Raw genomic sequence first — 20,179 nt, forward strand, 5'->3', positions numbered from 1 at the left:
TTGTTTTCCATAGTTCTAGTTTTGATTATCTAGCTTTGATACCAATGTAAGGTGGAAGCGGAATTAAGAGTGAGTATTTCATATCATCACATAACTTTCTAAGATATATTTTTCGAATACAAAATCAGAAAAATACAATCAATTCTCCTTCAAAATAAAATAAAACGTGTTTATATCTAAATATTATTTTTTTATAGTACTTCAAGAGTTCTTATAATCATAAAATAACTTTTCAAAGTAATCATACTCCATCACAAACAGACATGTATTTATATATTACAAACTATCTAACACTATTTTGATATCCAACATGTTGTCTTTTAAGGCAGACCACAACCCCAAGAGCAATTCATCAGTGTTGAAAACTCTCAAAGACTAGTCTTCCTCCGAATATCTATTTCCCATCTAGTGTTCGATAACCACACTAATCCTCAACTATTACGGACACACATGATTTTTTCATACCTAGAACTCGAACGTGAATATACATATTTGATAGACCATTAAAATGACGTTGAAGAATAACAAGTAGCATCACAAGGAAAACAAGGAAGAAGAAAGATTCCTCTCCATCCCAAAAATTAAGATCTATACAGTACTTGACTGAATCAAGAATGAATATATGAGTATAGAGAGACTTGCTAATTTCCAGTACAAGTTCCCATTAACAGTATAAAAGTTTCCATTCGAAAACAGGAAGGAGAGAAGGGTGACAAGAGGGTCATATAATACAGTACAGATATACTCCAACATTATAGCAATATATGCTCCTAAGTTTTAAGTTTTAAGTTTTACAAAAATAAAGAAACAATTTCGCAAGAACCACCACTTCGCGACAACTGCAACAATACAATTATCAACCATATCAGCCTGCTCGCCAAGAAAACCAATTCAACCAATGGGGAGATTTAGTGACCTCTCCTTTTCTTTGAACTGCGACCTGATTGCCTGCAAAGATAATAGATATAGGTCACTCAGCTGGTTCGTTGCATCCCAAGTGTGTTGGAAATGAGAAGTAAAAAAACTTACGAATCTTCACAGTTTTCTTGACTGGCTAATGACCTCTGTGTACTCCGTGATGGTCCTGAAACCTAGATAAAGAGAGGTAACTAATTGCATAATGGAAACCTGACGTTTTATTCAGAATCCTTTCTAGCGAAAGATTCTTTAAAAATCTGTGTGCAAGTCATGGATATCAACACTAAGAAACACCCACAGATACATATATCGAACAAGAGCACTTTCAAAAACCGAGTTTAAATACATTAATGAACCACTTAATCATGCTAGAGAAAAGAAAAGGAAATGTCATCAACAAAACTAGATAGATATCATATTCATGGAATGTGATTCACGTTAAAGATGCCTGGGTAGTGAAATGGTAGATACCGAAGACTCACATCATGCTAAAGAGTAGAACAGAAACTGAAATTTCGAGGACCCTAACTATAGCACATGAATTTATCACAATACTTCACCCAAAGAACCAACCACATTTAGATCATCAACCACTAGATAGCATGGAGAAAAAACTAGATAGCATGGAGAAAAAAGAGGGATGGGAGTCGCCCCAAGTTTTTTATGAACAAGAAGTTCATCTGGAGCCAACAGTTTGGGCGTCCGTGAGTTTCAAAACCCGGAGATGATGGACCCGCCCCTCTGTCCTTCTCCACTTAAATACTAGACTTAGTTCACTAGGTGCAAGGTTCAAACTTGATACTTAGACACAAATTCCTCAATTGAGCTAACCATCTCTTGCTTATAGCACTATGAGGAAATGCTAAATGCTACAAGCTTTTCTCCGTAAAGAAAGAAAATTAGAATAGATTTTCCAGAACATAGATTAACTAAAAGGATAAAGGTAAACTTTTTACAGTTCAAAATCCAACCCAACAGAGCATGGTTCATGAGTTTATTCGATAATACAGGAATATATAACATAAAAAATGTCAAAGATTACTAACAGGGTGGGGCGATCTTTTGCTGCCTCTGCTACAAGCTTCAAGATACTCTTCATATGTCTACAACAAGAGAAAAGAGTATGAACAGCAAGTTTACAGTAATATCTTAATCATGGCAACATGATTTGCTGGTAGGTCTAACAGCTACAACATGTGGTTCAAGAAGTATTACACTTGTTAAAAAAAATTCTTCAAACTAAATTCGGCAAGGACAGAGAATATGGAACCTGCTAAGTTCATAGCTAGGAGCCAGGTGAATAAATATGATGTATTAAGAACATAAGAACTGTAGTGTCTTGAAAATATCAATAATGCAGCAGTCTAAGAGACAATATGAGTCAGAAGGCCTTAAATAGCAGCCATGCAAGAGAGGTGGAAAGAGAGAAGTTGCTGGTGTGTGTGTGTTACTTAATGGGAGGTAGGGGGCAAATGTAAAGAAGAAGAATGTCTACGAATCCCACCTAGCATTTCCTTAGACTAGCACCTTTGTCAAGGTGCATAAAGCACCAAAGAAGAAGAAAAACTTCACCCATAAAATAGGAATAACCTAATAACTTCTTATAACTGGTGGTGTCCGGCCAGCTTGTGTGCACCTTGACTAATCCCACTAGATACCTGCGGACTCCACCAGCAGCATAGGTACGGCTACCAGGTAACTCTGTTGAGGTAGAAATCACCTAGTTTTTACCTCTGTTGGGTATTCAACTTGAGACATCATAGTTCTCAGCCCACTTCATTGACCACCAGGTCACACACCCTTGGATGTGAATAACCTGATAACTTTCCAATCTACTATTGAAAATAAACTAAAATCTTATAAACCATTTATTTCTATACCCGCAGGAAGTATTACTCAATGAAAAAGGACTTACATTGACTTCTAAGACAACAAGGATTCATGTAAAGTTAGAAATTAAACTAAAATCTTATAAACCATTTTGCTACGAAGTTTGATTTAAACAAACACCTTGATACTTAATGATAATAAAGTAATACAATTAATGGTATCAAGGTTCAATAGATGTGCATTTGTTTAAGGAATTGTAAGTCCAAACCTGTGAGTCTTATCATACAAACAGAAGATTTGAAAGTCTAACTACAGAAAGAATCAGATGATACATGGTCCAGTATCAAGAAATCTGGTGAAGGGCTTGTAAGTTAAAAATTACTGAATTGGGCAATTTCTGGCATATGCCTTCAACAATAGATAACCATTTTTGTATAAATGCACACAAAGTACAGATTCATATGCATTCAAAGAAAAGGAGGACGCTAGATATCAAAATAGTCAGAAAAGAGAAATAAGCTTTCTTGGCTGAAAACTGAAATCATCAGCAAACTTTGAGAGAGTACAAAAGAGTATTTCATCTTCTGGACAAATACAGGAACAATCCTTTTGACCTTTGTGCAACAATAATTAAAAATTAAGGGTAAGAAGGGAACTTCTAATAAATAATGGTAAGACAGGAAACACAAACCATTTCAAGAATGTCATCTTCAGTCAAATTACTAGCCAGTGGGCTTCTTTCTGCCGGCAAGCCCCACATGTTAATTTGAGGACCCATGTCAGTGTCTACATGGAGATTAGCAAAGCTTCTATTCCTCTGTGAATGCCTCGACTGTCCCGACTTTGATTCCCCTGATGCAATGGCTGACTCCTCAGCAGAAAATACACCATTAATTCTCAGAGGTGCTACGTGAAGTCTACTAGCATCAATTTGATGTTGGTAGAGTAAAGAGGGTGAAAACATGGTCCCATTAGGTATCAGAGATGCATTATAGTCTTGATCTCCAAGATGCAGTGAAGGCTCTACATATGGCCTTTTAGAAGAGAGCTCATTCCTTGCAAAGACATCCCTGGATGAGCCAATAACAATTGTAAAGAGAAAAATCATTTGGACCAATTTTTCCACAACTCTAGCACTAATTCAATTTTGAAAAAAGGCTGTATGTTTCCAAATAATGGAACGGGCACTATTTAAGTTTTCAAGGAAAGAGCTATACATTTTCAAATTAACATCCAAAGCATCCTGTCCATCAAGGAGCTCACATAAAGCTTCACCAATATCTGGAGGTAACTCCTGTTAGCAATACATGTACCAGGGTCATAAAAGCCTCTCTACTAACAAGAGTACATTGAAAAATTAAGTGAATAGTACTAAGACAAGAATATAACCCATGCCTGACAATCTCTACTAATTTTGACTGGTTTGTTTTGATTCCATGGATTCTTAAGGTGAAGAGTTCTTTGAAAAGGCAGATCATACAATCGCAGCCAATTCACTTCAAAGCTTCGACCCCAAGAATTACGACCACCATTTCCTTGACTCCAAACTTGGTCTCTTCTCAAACCGACAGAAGAAATCATTTGGGCATACCCTTGGAAATACCCACTAGTGTTGACACTGAATATTAGTATAACCTTGCTGGAATTCTGCTCCCAAAATAAACACAATCATTTGTTGTATTTAAGATTATATGCATATATATATTACAGATGGGCATTATATTATAATAATCATGGGATATAAAAGGAAAATCGACTTACATGAAATGCTTCATCCAAAATGGCCTCATTCATGGCTTGAGTAGCCCAAATCCCTCTGTTTACTGATAATTGGATATTTTCATGGTTCAAACTCTTGATTACAAAATATCTTATGCTATAGAGTTTACCCTTTTCAATTGCAGTTGAAATTCCAATCGGCGGAGATGAAAGTGTGAGCTCCTCTGCTATAGAACGATTGGTATCCTCATTTACTCTGAGGCATGAACTATCTGAGAGAAGAGTCCATATTCAAATTTGAATCATTTTGATGTACCAGCATATAGTAGTTCATATACTTATCATTTAACCACTACATTCATGTCAAGGACAACGAAGCTACAAGATATCTTCTATTTAATTTTTATTCCTGTGATCAGGTAGCGTGAAACTTCATAAAGGTTACAGTCGAGAGATGTTGAATTTAACAAGAAATTATACAAAATGGAGTTTGCTCCTGAACACTGATCGTCAAGGATGCTACACGATATCTATGATGATTCGCATATATAACAGCCCAGAAAATACTAAACAACTCACAGTAAAGAAAAATAAGCATTATTCACAACCAAAACAATATAGCAAGCATAGGAATTAACTCGAACTGTTTGTTCATAGAAACTCAATCATCAAGTTCCAACAACTCAAAACATTTTTCAGAAGAAAATGAATGAGCACACAGCCTATTTCTGCGAATTTTCTACGTAATAATTACAAAAGTCAAGTTAAACTACAATTTATTGTTATGTCCAGAAAGTCAAGTTAAACAGCATTTTATTGTTATGTTTTTGGTGTAATCAGGTATACTCTAATGACATTGTATTGGCAATTGTTGTTTTAGGCTCAATAAAGACTGAAACAAGCGGAAAAGGAGACAATTGTATATAATGATTTCAGTACAACCCATGTACTGTTTTGTGATATAATACAAAGTTACCTATTTCAAAAAAACGGAGTTAGCTCCTGATCCTGAACACTGATCATCAAAAAATGCTACACGGTATCTATGAGGATTTGCAATATTAAAATCCAATAAGACAACAGGTTGAAAGTTTTATCATTAGATTCTAAACTTTATGTACACCACAGGTTCATTATGAAGGCGTGAAATTGGATTCCAATTCTTAATAAGTAAAGTACTCCATAAATTTGTAGGTTCAACTTTCTCAACAATCGCATGTCTTTTTTACAACATTGTAAACAAATTAATGCCAAGCCAGATTGTAGCTGACAGGGGCCAGGACAGATTGTACATACTCAATAAGCTATGCAAGTAACTGAACTCCTTGTATCGTCACTAATTTATTTATAGAATAAGGTAATTTTATTAACGGGGGCAAAATTATCAAGTAACTGGAAGTCCAGATTATGTCCTTATGAAGAAGTTAAGGCATCTCAAGAGGGACATTATGTGGAAAAAAAGAACTATTAGGCTAATTAGAGACAAGGGCAAAAATCTTGATGGAATGTTAGAAAAGGATGCTGACAACAGAGTTTTAACACAAAAAGAAAAGGAAAAAACCATAGTGTTTATTCTCATCAATAAGTAACATTTATAGTTCGATTTTGCCCTTTGTTTCTCCAACAAATTGTGTTGAAATGATATAATTGCTCCATGAACTTCATAGCATTTCCAACCAAAAGATACTTGAAGTGTCACATTCATTCGAGGGAATAAAAGTTGTGCATCTAAACCATCTCTGCTTTTGTGCATACAAATTCATGGAGGGTGTGAAACTTCTACACCAGTGTTTTGGTAAGCGAGAAGCGGAAAAAAGCGACGACGGCTTGCTTCACAGAAGCGTGAAGCGAAGCGCGCGCTTTTTTAAAAAAAGCGACATTTAGTATAAAAATAAAAAAATATTAAACAACTAAATAGAGGTAATATAGTCTTAGATTGAAAGAAATTACATAGGCAAAAATACTCATAAGTCATAACATATAAAGCAAAAAATAAAAAATATAATTAAATCACAAAGATTCAAACTCCTATTCTTCAACAAGGCTGCTAGATTGATCACAAAATAAAAAAAAAAACAGCGCAGGTAGCAGAGATGAAGAAAAGAAGAGAAGAGAAGAAAAAACTAGAGTAGTCGAAACTCAGAGAGATGAAGAGATGAAGCACAGGCGAAGATTGAATATTTCAAGAGAAAAGGAACTCATAGAGATGAACTAATAAACATTAGCTAAAACAGAGATGAACAAAAAGTTACCTGCAGTCGCGGGAGGTTGAAGAGAGAGGCAGCCTCAGTCGAGATCGTCAGGAGAGAAAGAAGGGAAAGAAGTATTGTGAAAGAAGAGTCGTGAGGAGAGAAAGAAGGCAAAGAGTCGTGAAAGAAGAGTCGCGAGGAGAAAGAAGGTTATATTTCAGATTATTTTTTAAAAAAAAAACCTAAATTTTTTTTTTTAAAAAAAACCCTAATTGTCGCTTTTTTTTATAAAAAGCGCGCTTTATTGCGCTTTTGCCTTAGGGTCGCTTCTCGCTTCTTCATCTGAAGCGAGAGCTTTTTTCAGATCGCCTCGCCTCAAGATAAAAAAGCGCACATGGGTCGCCTCGCTTTGAAGCGCGCTTTTCACAACACTGTTCTACACAATCTCAAAGACAGCCATGACTGTTCATACAAATGAACAACACGCATAATTGAATTATGAAAAGATTTAGAGCCTGTTCGGATTGACTTATTTCAAGTGTTATTAAGCATTTTTGTAGTGTTTGGGTAAAATAAAAAAGTGTTTTTAAGTTTCTTAAGCCAAATAGGAAAAAAAAAAGCCAAAAGCATAAGTTAGAACTCCTAACTTACGGATTTTGGCTTATAAGTCAAAAGCTATAAGCCCAATCAAACAGGCTCTTAGTTTCACTTTTTCGTGGTTTAGTGGAAAGACCTAATAATATCAAGCCACCTTACAGCCTCAAGAAACCATGCAAGTAACTAGAACTCTTCATGGCATCACTAATTACTAACTAGTGGACCTCCTTTCTATCAAATTCAGCAAGCTCTTTCTAATTCTCAAGTGAAGCTCCCGTCAAAGTAGAAAAGACTGGAATTGTTTTGCCATCCCTAACACGCTTAAGAATACTCATTCCTCATCAGTTGAATAGAAAAGCCAGCCAAAAGATTATTTGAAGCATACAACTTTTGCACCAATATTAAATTGTGGGCAGTGTAAATGACCACATCCTTGTCTTTGTCATGCAGACACATTCAACGAAACCTTGTAACAAATCTCAGTAGAAACTACTAAAAAAAAAAATACAAACAAAACAAAATCCACACAGATAGCTAAATTCTGAATAGATTTCGCATCAGAGTTACCTGGTCCGTCAAAATTCCTTCTTTCATTTTTGTAGTCGGTCACTATGGAATTAGCTATAGCTGCATTTTTTCTTGCAGTATCTGATGGCATATCTGCTTACAACCTCCTGCTGAAAAAAAAAAGTTTACAGAATGACAGAAATTAGGTTTAAGAGTATAAAACCTCAAAGAAGATAAAATAATATATATCAGAAGGTAAAATGAGGATAACTTCTGAAATTAAAACCTCACTACAGTAAATAATCATATTAGGTCAACCAATAAGGCTGTATATGTTAGCTTGAGGAGCATAGAACACTACGTGTTCTAAACACGATAACAACAATAAAGAGACTGCAATAAGCACGCTTGGCTCTCTATCAAACTGTATGAAGATCATCATTTAGCATATAGGGAAGCACATAACTCCTTGGACAGCTAGAAATATGGAACACTAGAAGAAAATTTCAGATGAAATCATTTATAAATATCACAACAATATACTCCGTGTAATCCCACACAGACCTTACCAATAAACAATTAATCACAAATCAAATCAAAAACTAATACACATCATCAACCTTCAAAGAAATAGAGTTTGAATATCATATGGATGCTATTGTGACAACTGGGAACATGGCCTGCCAAAGAGCAGGAAACTGAAAAATCTACAGAACTCATCCGTGCCAACTAACTCAAAAAGAAAAGTGCAGAAAAAAGTTTTTAGTACTTTGTTTTAAGTTTTCACTGTCCATATCAAGTAGTCATTCCACGATGAATCCTATTGCATCTATAAGAAAGGTAGAAACCAACTTACAAGACAAAGGTCATTTAACACAATTTGAGGACCAGCATTCTACAGTTATCCTCCTAATCATGCATTCTCTCATAGCAAATATTGAATTTTCTAAAGATATAAAAGAGTCTACCCCCATCCAAAATCTAAATCCTTCACTTGTGCAAGGCAATGACCAAATTCTTACTACGTCTGGCACAGGAGTTGTTCCTGACTTGCAGACTGACTTCAGATTCATTCAGCTTTTAAATTAAAATCTTAGATTTAAACTTTAGTCTACTTTTATCCATTTTCTTTCACTTACACCCTCATCATTTGATTTAGCAGTTTGAGTTTTACGCACCACTTGATTCATTGCAGAAGTGTAAGGGTAAAGTCTCTTTCATGAATAACTTTTCTCCTTTTCGATTCTTAATTTGATATTTTCCCTTCTTCTTCTTCAGTTTCCCTTTTCATTTCTCATATATCCGCTCCTTTCAATTTTTCTATTTGCTAATTGCAACTACTAAACTCTTAAACATCCAACAGTGTGTCAGAGTGATACTTAGAGTACATTCTTCAACGTTTTAACATAACGCTCACTATTTCGAGAGACTTCAACTAAAATGGACAGATAAAGGCTATTCATCTTTCTCTATGAAAAAAAAAGGGAAAAAACCCTCAAACAACAACAATATAACCAGTGTAGTCCCACAAAGTGGGGTTTGGGGAGAGTAGAGGGTACACAAACCCTTACCCCTACTTCATGGGTAGAGAGGTTGTTTCAAATAAACTGTCAGCTCAAGGAAAACAGTCCAAAGCACTCCCAAAAAGAAGTAATGGAAGTGCAAGTACAACAAATAATAACAAAAATTAATGATGGTAACAGAACAGACATAATAGAAGTATAAGGAACAAAAGATAGTACCAGAAATCGAAGGACATGAAACTACAAGAACAATACTACAACTACTAATACGAACGGACAACACACACTTCTACCTAGTACCTACTAACCTTCTACCCTAACTGTGTCCTCCACACTCGTGTCTAAGGTCATGTCCTCAGCAAGCTAAAACTATGTCATCTCCTACCTAATCACATCTCTCTCTTTAATACTTATCCAGTCTACCTTTACCTCTCCTAAACCCACATGATTAAACAATTCAGTCTACAAATTCTATTTTATAAATAATTCATTTACAATTTCAACATAATAATAAAATGCTCACAGAATTCAATAAGAACTCCAACTGACCTTCGGGTCATTCACCCCCCAAAAACCCACATGATAAAACAATCCAATCTGCAAATTCTTTCCTTAAATATGATTCATTTATAACTACCACATTATAATAAAATGCTCACAGAATTCAATAAAATCCAACCAACTTTTACAACAGTTCATTCATCTTTCTTTAAAGCAGCGTTCTTAAAGGCGAACACCTCTCGCCAAAGGCGATGAGGCGTGGCAAGCCCACGACGCTGCGCCAATTCCGGCAAAACGTAACGAGGTCAAAAAGGCAAGCCAGGGCAAGTGGTGACTGGAAACTTGAAATCAATACCTCGACGGGAATTAGGGTTCGCGACGACTGCTGCTGTGAGTTCGACTGGAAACTTGAGGTCGAGGGTTGTGATTGCTGCAACGACGAGTTCTCTCTTCTCTTATGTGAGTCGTGACTTCTCTCTTCTCTTCTTTTTCCCTATTTTTAGTACTCTCTCAGTCCCTCTGTTTTTATTGTGAAGTCTAATTTCTGAAGAACTGAAGACACTGGCCACTGCCAACATTTAAAAAATAAATAAATATATTTGACTTATTTATACTCATTAACCTAAAGCTCTTACCTCATTAGGCTTATGTTTTTGAATTGAAATATTTGATAATATATGTTATTGCTATTTTTTTGAAATTATATATATGTTATTGCTATTGAGATTTTGGAAATTTATATACGCAATTAAATATTTTTAACTTTTGGTATTAATTGGCGCCGCGATTGCCGCTCGCCCCGTGGCGAGGCAAGCCCTTGTCGCCTTTCGCCGTCCAAAATATTGCTTTAAAGAAAAAAAAAAGAAAACCCCACATGATAAAACCACTTAGTCAACAAAGATAACTTTTTCTTTACAACCAAAACAACTTCTGAATTACACTTTTCAACATTCATTCCTAACAAGTAAGATACTGAATGACCAAAAATGAATCATTCATCATTCTTTCAGGAAAAAAAAGATAAAAAAAAAGAAATGCACATGATAAAAAAAATTCAATCAGCAAATTATTTGCTTACAAATGATTCATTTACAACTTCTACAAGTGTTCACAGAATTCAAAAAAAAAATCGACCAACAGTCAAAAAAAGAAAGAAATCCCACATGATAAAACCACTCAACCAACAAAAAGAACCTTTACAGCCAAAACAACTCCAAAATTACGCTCTTCAACATTCCTCTCGAACAAGAAAGAAACTGAATGACCGAAAGGTTAATATATTTTTTCCATGTAAACATTAGATTCATCGTTTTTAGAAGTAATTTTATTCCGCAAAACTGAAAATGGACAGAATTTACCTTAAAATCACAAAAAAAGTTTCGGTTGGAACAAGAGCGAGCGGAATAGCAGAGTAGTTCTCCAGACGGAGATAAAATTGTGCCCTAATTTTTCTGTCTCTAAGACCCAATTTAGCCCTAACAATTATTCTTTATATTTGATTTATTTTGAGGGAAATAAGAAAATATAATATGGTTAAAATAGAATACCAATAATAAAAAACAATATTCCTATATATTTTGGTGAATAAATAAAATTGGTTGAAACAATAAAGATAGTGATCAAATATTATTTGGACAAGATTTACCTAATCTACTTTTCAAAATTAAAATCTTTATTCAGAAAGACGTAAAACTAATTATACATTAAGGTAAGGAGATTTAATATTGGATCTCCGAAGTCTTAAATAACTAAAGCAAGGTGATATTGATCCATTTTAATCATGATTAATTACAACTGTTAAACACTTATACATCCAACAATGTGTCAAAGTGATACTTCAGAGTACATTCTTCGACATTTTAAGATAATGCTCACTATTTCGAGACTTCAACTAAAATAGACAACTAAAGTTTATTCATCTCTCTATGAGAAAATGGAAAAAAAACTCTCAAACAACAACAATAACCAGTGGTCCCACAAAGTGCGGTTTGGAGAGGGTAGAAGGTACACAAACCTTACCCCTACCTCATAGGTAGAGAGGTTCTTACAAATATACCCTCGACTAAAGGAAAAACAGTCCAAAGCAGTCCCAAAGAGAAGTAACAAAAGTTCAAAAAACAACAACTAATAACAAAACAATAGATGTAACAGGACAAAAACTAAAAAAAGACAATACCATCAATGGTACTATTTTTTTTATTTTTGTTGGAACGATTATTTTAACCATATTATATTTCCTTATTTCCCTCTAATTAAAAAAAAACAAATATAAAGTATAATTGTTAAGGCCAAATTGAGTCTTAGAGACAGAGAAATTAGGGCAAACTTCATCTCCATTTGAAAAACTACTTTTCTACCGTGTTCTCTTTCCCTCTCGTTCCAACTAAAGTTATCTCCGTAAATTTTAAGGTAACTTCTCCTTTCCATTTTCAGTTTTGCGGCATAGAGTTACTTCAATTATCACTGAAACCAAAGTTTACATGGAAAAATAGATACTCTTTTTGGTTATTCAATTTCTTACTCGTTCAGAATGAATGTTGAAGAGTGTAATTCCGTAGTTGTTTTGGCTATAAATAAACTATTTTTTTTGTTGACGGAGTGGTTTGCGAGTTATTGTATAGGAGTGGGGGTTTTACCCTGTGAGCACCCAAAGGATAGCGGCTGCAAGTTTTTCCGTGTCATAAAAAAATTGAAATAAAAGAGATAGTGTCAGAATTGTATATGCACAATATTTATTTAATCTACAAAAATTAAAATCTTAATTTATAAAAAGACATTATACTACTAATTTTTCATAAAGTTAAAGGGCTCTCTCAAGTATTAATAACAAAAGAAAACTGACCTTGATCGGTTTTAATCAGGATTAAGTGAAGTTGAGCCTGATTAATATTGTTATTTTGGGGTATTGTTAAATACTTAAAAAAATGTACATACTCGCTTTTTTCATATTCAGATTTCAATTTTGTTTATTCCCTTCCTTCTCTTATAATCATCATTACCCTCTACCTTCCATTTCTTCTTCTTTGTTTCATTATTTGTTATTGTTATCACTACAAATCATTCTTATTTTTTGTCTTCAAAGCAACAAGTTAAATGAGAAGCTAGAGGCAAGAACATTGCCTTAAGTTGAACAGCTATGCTACGAAACTAATATTCTTAAATTGCTTAAGAGACTTTTGACAATTGAAGAAAGAAAATTCATAGTGAAACTAATTCCTTATTGGGACTATGAAACTTCCAACACAAGCATCATGGATGGTGCAAAAGATATTGCATACGAGGAAATTCTGGCAGACTTGGGGAGTCACTGAAAAGCTGATCCATGAAGAAAAAATTCTGATCTCAAAGGCGTATACACCAGCTAAGAGGTGAGGATCCTAATGTGGAATGGAAGAACTTGGTATGTCATAGTTGTGCTGAAGCAAATATATTTATAGTACGGCTACATACCAAAGACATACTATTGAAATGGCGTATTCAAGTGGCAGCAACATGTGTCCTATGTAATGATGAACCTGAAAGTACAGATCATTTATTTTTAAATGCCCATATACCAAAGCATTATGGACATCAATATTCTACAAAGATATAAATAGATAGCATATCTTTAGGATTTCCTCTTTATTTCTTTCCTTGGTTAGCTTCTAATATCATTGTATTTACACATGTTTACCTATTGAATAAGATACAATTTATTCTCTCCAATTCCTTGCGCATGGTATTAGAGCATAATCGAAATTGTGAGACTTGAAGTGGTGGCTCTCGAACCTCCTCAGTACTAGTGGTTGCCGGAACTAGCCACTTCTAAATTTCTAGTTCATGTGACTTCACGACTAGTGGTCTGTCTTACTAATTTGATGTTGCCTGAACATTCCAAGTTGATTTATGGAGGTTTTCTTATCATTGGACTACATTTTGAAGATTCAACATCAAGATCCGGGTTCTGCAATCTTTCTTTTGGTGATACTTTAGTTTGAATTTCTTTCCCTGCTGCTGTTTGGTCTATTTTTAGCCAAACTACTGTCTGATCTTTGCTGCGGTTGGTTCAAATTTCCTCTCTGTTGCTTGATTGATTTTCTATCCGGAGCCTTTGGCTATTCATATTTTAGTTTCTTGTTACCCTGTGAACTGCTAGGTATTCGAACCATCTGAACTCTGTTTTGGGTTATTTGGTTTTCCCTGATTTTCTCTACTTGAGTTGAGCCTTTTTTTGAAGTTGACTATTCTCTTGTTTTTTTTTTGAGAAGGTAACAGTTGTGTTTATTGACAAGTCAGTACATGGGTTGCACTGAAACCATATTTACAGCAAAATCAAAAAGACATCTAACTGACTCTACTTCTAACAAGATCCTAGGATGTCTATAATTGAGTCAGTGTCCTCTAAGTATATTTGTTTACACCAGAAACAAAAAAGTCTAACGCAATTTAGTTTGATCATCTGTAGATCACAATGTTTGCTCTCAAAACATCTTGAATTCCTTCCCTTCCATATTGTCCACCAGATACAAGTCGGGACAATCCTCCATCTGTCTTTGTCAGCAGCTCCTACTCCTGCTTCCTCCCAACTATATAGCAAATGAGTTATTTTTTTAGGCATGACCCAACTAATACCCCTAAGGCTAACAAAGATTCTCCATAACGGAGTAGTTGTGCTGCACTGTAGAAACAGATGGCTAACTGTCTCAACCTGTTCACCACAAAGGTAACATCTGGAACACAAGGAAAATTTCCTCTTCCTGAGGTTCTCTTGTGTCAAAACAGCCTCTCGTGTCAATAACCAAGTAAAACAGACAACTTTGAAGGGGATTTTGATCTTCCATATATGTTTCCACGGCCAACGTTGTCTTTGTAATTTCCTTGGTTCAAAAACTTGTATGCAGAGTTCACCTTGAAACTACCTTTGCTATCTAATTTCCACCAAAGTCTGTCTTTTTCTTCACTAGTACCTTTAAGTTCCTCCAACATTCTGAAGAACTCAATGACTGAATCAATTTCCCAGTCATTGAAGTTCCTCCTGAGATGAATGTTCCGACCTTGTTGTGTCCATGTGTCGGCCACACTCACCTCCGGTTGTACTGCCATCACAACTAAGTTAGGGAATAAATTGTTTAAGTTATCTAATCTCAACCAATTGTCCTTCCAAAAAGAAGTCTTGAGCCCATTTCCAACTTTAACATTTGTGTGCTTCTTCACTGAAAAGCAGAGAGTCTCATTTAAAGATAAACGATTCAAAGATATGAAGAGATTCAAAACAGAAATTGAATTCTTATAATGGTTTGAATGTTCAAGCCAAATTGAAAAAACTAATTCATCACTTCAGGTTTTGATAAATAAGTGGCATACCAAAGATAAGGTTGTTGAAAGTATAACACCCCTCTTGAAGGACTTAATATTCCTTACAGGAAAGATGTATTGAAAGCAGCTCTTTCAAGAAGCCTTCAGAAGAAAAGGACTCCAGCATCGTGACTGTTGCAGATATCAACAAGGTATTCGAACAGAACAATTATACTAACCAAGTTCTTCATGCTGTTTCTAAACAGATAGAAGACTCCAGTTACAATTACAGTGGCACCAGTCAAATTGATAATAAACCCAATTCTTCAAAAAATGGTTTCATCTAGAAACTAATCCTATTTTCAAAATCCATAAATTTTCCCCTGAAGATTTTCCAAAACCTTCAAGCGAGTTTAATAACTCTCTTGAAATCCTAGAAAGGATTAATGACCAGCTTTCAAAGCTCAAGATTACTCAGGGCGGAAAAATTAGCGCTCTAAAGGATAGGCTCCCCTATTCCAAAAACTTTTATCCCAGACCTTCTTTTCCCGATATTCAATTCGAAGAAAACCATATGCATCCTCAAGGAGTTGCAGATGGAACGGGAATAACAGAATGGAATATTGATGGAATGGCGGATGGCCAGATCTACAATAAACTCCAAGAAATGGGCATGAATGTCACAGCTAACTCATGGATAATAATGATTGTTCTCTCTAAACCATGAAATGAAAGGATGCTCATATAACTGCCATACTCATTTGACTTTCTTGTGCAGAAATATTCAGATTGATTTTCCCTCGTCTTCCACCTTCTAGACACGGTCTTCTCATCTATGGATGCTTCTTTGAGGATGTTGCAGATCCATCTCAATATCTTCAGACTCATATCGGACCTTGTCATCATCTTTCGACTGCGCTCCACCCATTCGAACCAAGTGTCTCTACCCACTGTCCGTCTAGTAATATCAAAAGACTTGAAACTTGCATTGAAGTAAATTTTGTCTTCTTCAATCTTGTATACAAAGTCTTAAAAACCCCAAGCTGATATGAAAGGAAATGGGAGGTGGAAACCTACCACAAAATGTGGTAGATTAAGGTCAATGGAAGGTTCCCGGTTGAAAGGATGCCGGGAAGAAGCTTCAACCTCCCTCCTAGAAAGTAGGAAAGATGAGGGTTTTGGAAACTGTGCCTGAGAGCTTTTTTATGTAGTAATTATAATTCATGTTGCAGGTATCATCTTCCAGATTCTCTTGATGGTGCCATCAACTTTCCAGCAACTCCAGCTTATCATAACATCCCTGATATTCTGAGGCAAGACTCATTTGAGGCCAAAAACAGCTAAAAACATACTCCAAAGGTCTGCTGCTATTTGACATTGTAGAATAGGTGGTTGTGTGTTTCTGCTTCCTTCATGCACATATAACATCTAGTAGCCATCTGAAACTTCCTTCTGGTCAGGTTGTCTTGGGTCAGGCAAGCTCCATGAAGTGCAGTCCAGCTGAAGCAACTAATCTTAGGAGGCAATTTGATCTTTCATATAAGCTTCCAAGGCCAGTGGTATGCATATGCATTTTGTGGGCCTAGAAGCTTGAAAGTTGCTTTAACTGAGAACTTCCCACACCTTTTTTCTCCCCAGTTAAGTTGGTCCTATGTTTCACTATTAATTGCAACACTGTGTATATTCCATCTAAGGATGATGTTCCAAGAATTCCCACTGAATAGTAGAGTTTGGCTCCCTTGCTATCTGGAACATGTTAGGATAAGCAACCATTAAAGAGGAGTTGCCTATCCATTTGTCTCTCCATAAACTAATATGTTGTCCATTCCTTGCAATTAAGTGTTTATGTTGAGAGAACTCCTCCCATAATTTGCATATACTTCTCTAAACACCCACTCCATATGGCGCTGTTGAAATATTAGAACACCAGTGGTTTATTGCTCAATGGTTAGCAATTATCACATATTTTCAAAGGCTCTGCTCCTCTTGAGTGCATCTCCACAACCACTTTATAAGTAGGCATTTGGTGTGAAGTGCTAAGTCTCTAATGCCCAGACCACCTAACTTTTTTTGGTAACAAGACTAGTGCCCACTTGACTAAATGGAATTTATGGCTTTTATTGTTCCCTTCCCAGAGAAAATTCCTTCTGGTTTTGTCCAGTTGCTTCAAAGCCTAATTGGATATGGGATGTAGTGACATAGTCGGTCCAGTCCAGAATCTGAATATAGAGTAATGTGACATTCTGCATGTGAAATCATGTAGATACATCATCTTTTAACTAAAATTGGACTGAAGCATTCTACTCCATCAAAACTTTGGTGTGATAAGAAGTTGCGCTTCATATTGCATGTCCGGTATATCATGAAAGAATGAAACACATTGAGGTTGATTGACGTTTTATTCATAAGAAGATTTAGGAAAACTTGATATTTGCGGGCTATGTGAAGACAGCAGCACATGTAGCTGATTTGTTCACGAAGGCATAGAGCTCGAGTAGATTACCTTTGTAACAAGTTGGGCATGATCAATATACATGCTCTAGCTTGAGGGGGAGCATTACAGAATGTATATAGATCTCTTTCTTGATATTGCACAAAGATATAGATAGATAGCATATATCTTTATTTCTTTCCTTAATTAGCTTCTAATATTATTGTATTTATACATGTTTACCTATTGAATAAGATACAAGTTATTCTCTCCAAATCCTTGCACAGTGAGTAATAAAGTGTTTTAATTGCCAAAAAAAATAATTTAATTTAAAAAGAGTCAAGTTATAAGCTTTTAGAATATGTATGTAGCTTTTGGACCTTCTCAAAAAAGAAGATTATGATAACATGTGAAGAACATATATAAGCCAATAACAGTACTAGATATGAAGTTATAAACTATTCAGTCTCCGTCAGCAAGGAAACTTATACATGGAGAGATTGATCATACCAACAAGAACAAACAACCTCGTCTAATGCATATGAGTAATTATATAAAGAAAGAAATTATGTGCAATGGTTTGGAAAGAAAGCTTAGCAAAAAAATAAACCAATAAAATCTCTCTAAAATGACGATCGATTAACCTTTTATTTTGTTGATGATGAGACTAATGTTTTAATGTTACAGTAACCTTCGACCTTAATTGTGTTCTTCACACCATCCTACTATATAAGGTCAAGCCCTCAACAAGCTAAAACTACGTCATCTCCTATCTAATCACCTCTCTCTATTTCCGATACTTCTCTGGTCTACCTCTACCTCTCCTCAAACACACATGATAAAATAATTCAGTCTAGAAATCTATGATTATAAATAATTCATTTACAACTTCAACATAATTATAAAATGCTCAGATAATTCAATTAAAACTCCAACTAACCTCCAGGTTAATATACTTTTATAAAATAAAATCTTATTTAAAGAAGACATAATATTAATTATTCATATAGGTAATTAAGGAGATTTAATATGAGATGTCTCAAGTCATAAATCACAAAAACGACATGATATTGATCCATTTCAAACATGATTAAGTTTGATGGGTTTGACTAATATTATTATTTGGGGCAAATATCAAATAATTTAAAAATAGAATGAATATACTCGAGGAACTTCTCAATATAGCAACTCAAAAATAGCCTAATTACTCTTCATAACTATAGTTTGATAATTACAATTTGTAGTTAAATGTTATAGGGAGGAGAGAGAAGAGCGAAACTGGTATAGAGAGGAGAGAGGCGAGTGATTATAATAATAATAACCTTACTACAAAAACAGCAAGCTACTACCTGTTAAACCTTCTACTCTAAATCACTCCTAATGTATTTTACTTAAATCCAATAATTATGCCGAATTCCCAATATCTATCACATACAATTTTGATAGAGTAAAAAGAACAGAACCCAACTCAGGATTTTCCGTAAATTGATGCAAAAACAGATGAAACAATACAGAAACCGAAGATAAAAAAAAATACTCTTAACAGTACCCTAAACAACAAAACCAAAGAAGAATAAGCAAATACTGACAAATTCGAGGCGAAGATTATCGAAATCGCCATCATCCTTGAGCTCACATATTACATCTTCAGCCCTTGTCCTTCTCCCATTCTCCATTGAATTTGTAAAAACAGTAAACCCTATACTGATTGGTAAAGAGGGAAAATTGATTTTGAAAGGCCAAATGGGTGTCCTATTAATTGTAGCTATTGCATCAATATATAAGGTTGTGATTTAAAAAATTAGAATTTTTGTTGGTTTGTTTAGTAAAAAATTAAGTTTATAATTTAACTTTTATTCCCCATATATTTTTCTTGTTCGACTAATTAGAATAACGTGAAAAATTATCATTCACACTATTTTTTATTATTTTTGAACTGTTCGCAGTTAAGTTCACCTCTTAGTTAGTTCCATCATTGGGGATTAGGGAGACTTGATTCAGATCGTAATTAACCTTGAACTACTAAGCCTCATTCTTAGTAAGCAACTCAAGTTACTATTCATTTTAAATTACTATCGATCTCTGTGTTCGATGAGTTTTATCGTTTGAATTTTACATATTCGACTCAAATCATTATTTGTGATGGTTAGGATGAAACTTTAATCTTAATTAATTTCATATTTAGTAGTTCAAGATACTTTATTAAAATAATTATCCACGTTGAACTATTGAAGCTTTGTGGATCAACTCAAGATGAGCTACGTTCTTAGTACTTCAAGATATTTGAATAAATCATTGTTCATACTTGACAAGCTTTACTCTCGATGAGTTTCATTTTTTCTAGTGGTTGGGGTGAGTGAGGTGGGTTGAGGGCTCAAAGACTTAACTCAAGATAAGTTTTGTCTTTGGGCTATATAAACTCAACTGAACTTCATTCTTACTAAATTTCTAATTTGAATATCAGTAAATAGTTTTTAAATTCGCTTTAACTAAAAACACTTTTTTTTTTTTAATTGTACTAACAGTTTATATATATATATAAGAGAACTTTAAACCCGCCTACGTGGCGCTATTACTAATCAAGATTCTCTTTTAATTTATTTTATTATCAAATTAGTTTTTCTCTTTTATGAAAAGTTACAACTTTAATGAAGAGTGACGACTTTAATAAGCATTTTTTACACTACCCT

General features: G+C 34.7%; 1 protein-coding gene across 7 annotated transcripts; it reads right to left on the bottom strand.

Annotated features, from left to right (window-relative positions):
* Nucleotides 1-551: 551 nt before the first annotated feature.
* Nucleotides 552-19,249, bottom strand: LOC101246845 (YTH domain-containing protein ECT3-like). 7 transcript variants are annotated; one of them, XM_069287748.1, is made up of 10 exons: nt 19,079-19,249; nt 7,821-7,927; nt 4,638-4,739; nt 4,510-4,571; nt 4,144-4,395; nt 3,966-4,042; nt 3,440-3,818; nt 1,965-2,021; nt 1,030-1,091; nt 552-948 (listed from the first exon to the last, which is right to left on the bottom strand). In XM_069287748.1, the coding sequence occupies exons 2-10, from the start codon at nt 7,909-7,911 to the stop codon at nt 909-911; spliced, it is 1,122 nt and encodes a 373-aa protein (XP_069143849.1). In that variant the 5' UTR covers nt 7,912-7,927; nt 19,079-19,249; the 3' UTR covers nt 552-908. The 7 variants fall into 7 exon arrangements, with proteins under 7 accessions (XP_069143849.1, XP_069143848.1, XP_010324612.1 ...); XM_069287747.1 differs by having other exon boundaries at nt 7,821-7,930; XM_010326310.4 differs by adding an exon at nt 10,140-10,352 and having other exon boundaries at nt 4,510-4,739.
* Between the last annotated feature and the right edge of the window lie 930 nt (nt 19,250-20,179).

The sequence above is a fragment of the Solanum lycopersicum genome, chromosome 8, assembly GCF_036512215.1.
Source record: "Solanum lycopersicum chromosome 8, SLM_r2.1".
Classification (NCBI taxonomy): Eukaryota; Viridiplantae; Streptophyta; class Magnoliopsida; order Solanales; family Solanaceae; genus Solanum; species Solanum lycopersicum.

Excerpts from the sequence above, each read along its gene's own strand:
- LOC101246845 (XM_004244545.5), bottom strand. The coding sequence starts at position 7,911 with ATGCCATCAGATACTGCAAGAAAAAATGCAGCTATAGCTAATTCCATA. Across the intron at positions 4,043-4,143 it reads AAATTAGTAGAGATTGTCAG|GAGTTACCTCCAGATATTGG; the intron begins GCATGGGTTATA and ends TATTGCTAACAG. Across the intron at positions 1,092-1,964 it reads GCAAAAGATCGCCCCACCCT|GTTTCAGGACCATCACGGAG; the intron begins GTTAGTAATCTT and ends CTCTTTATCTAG.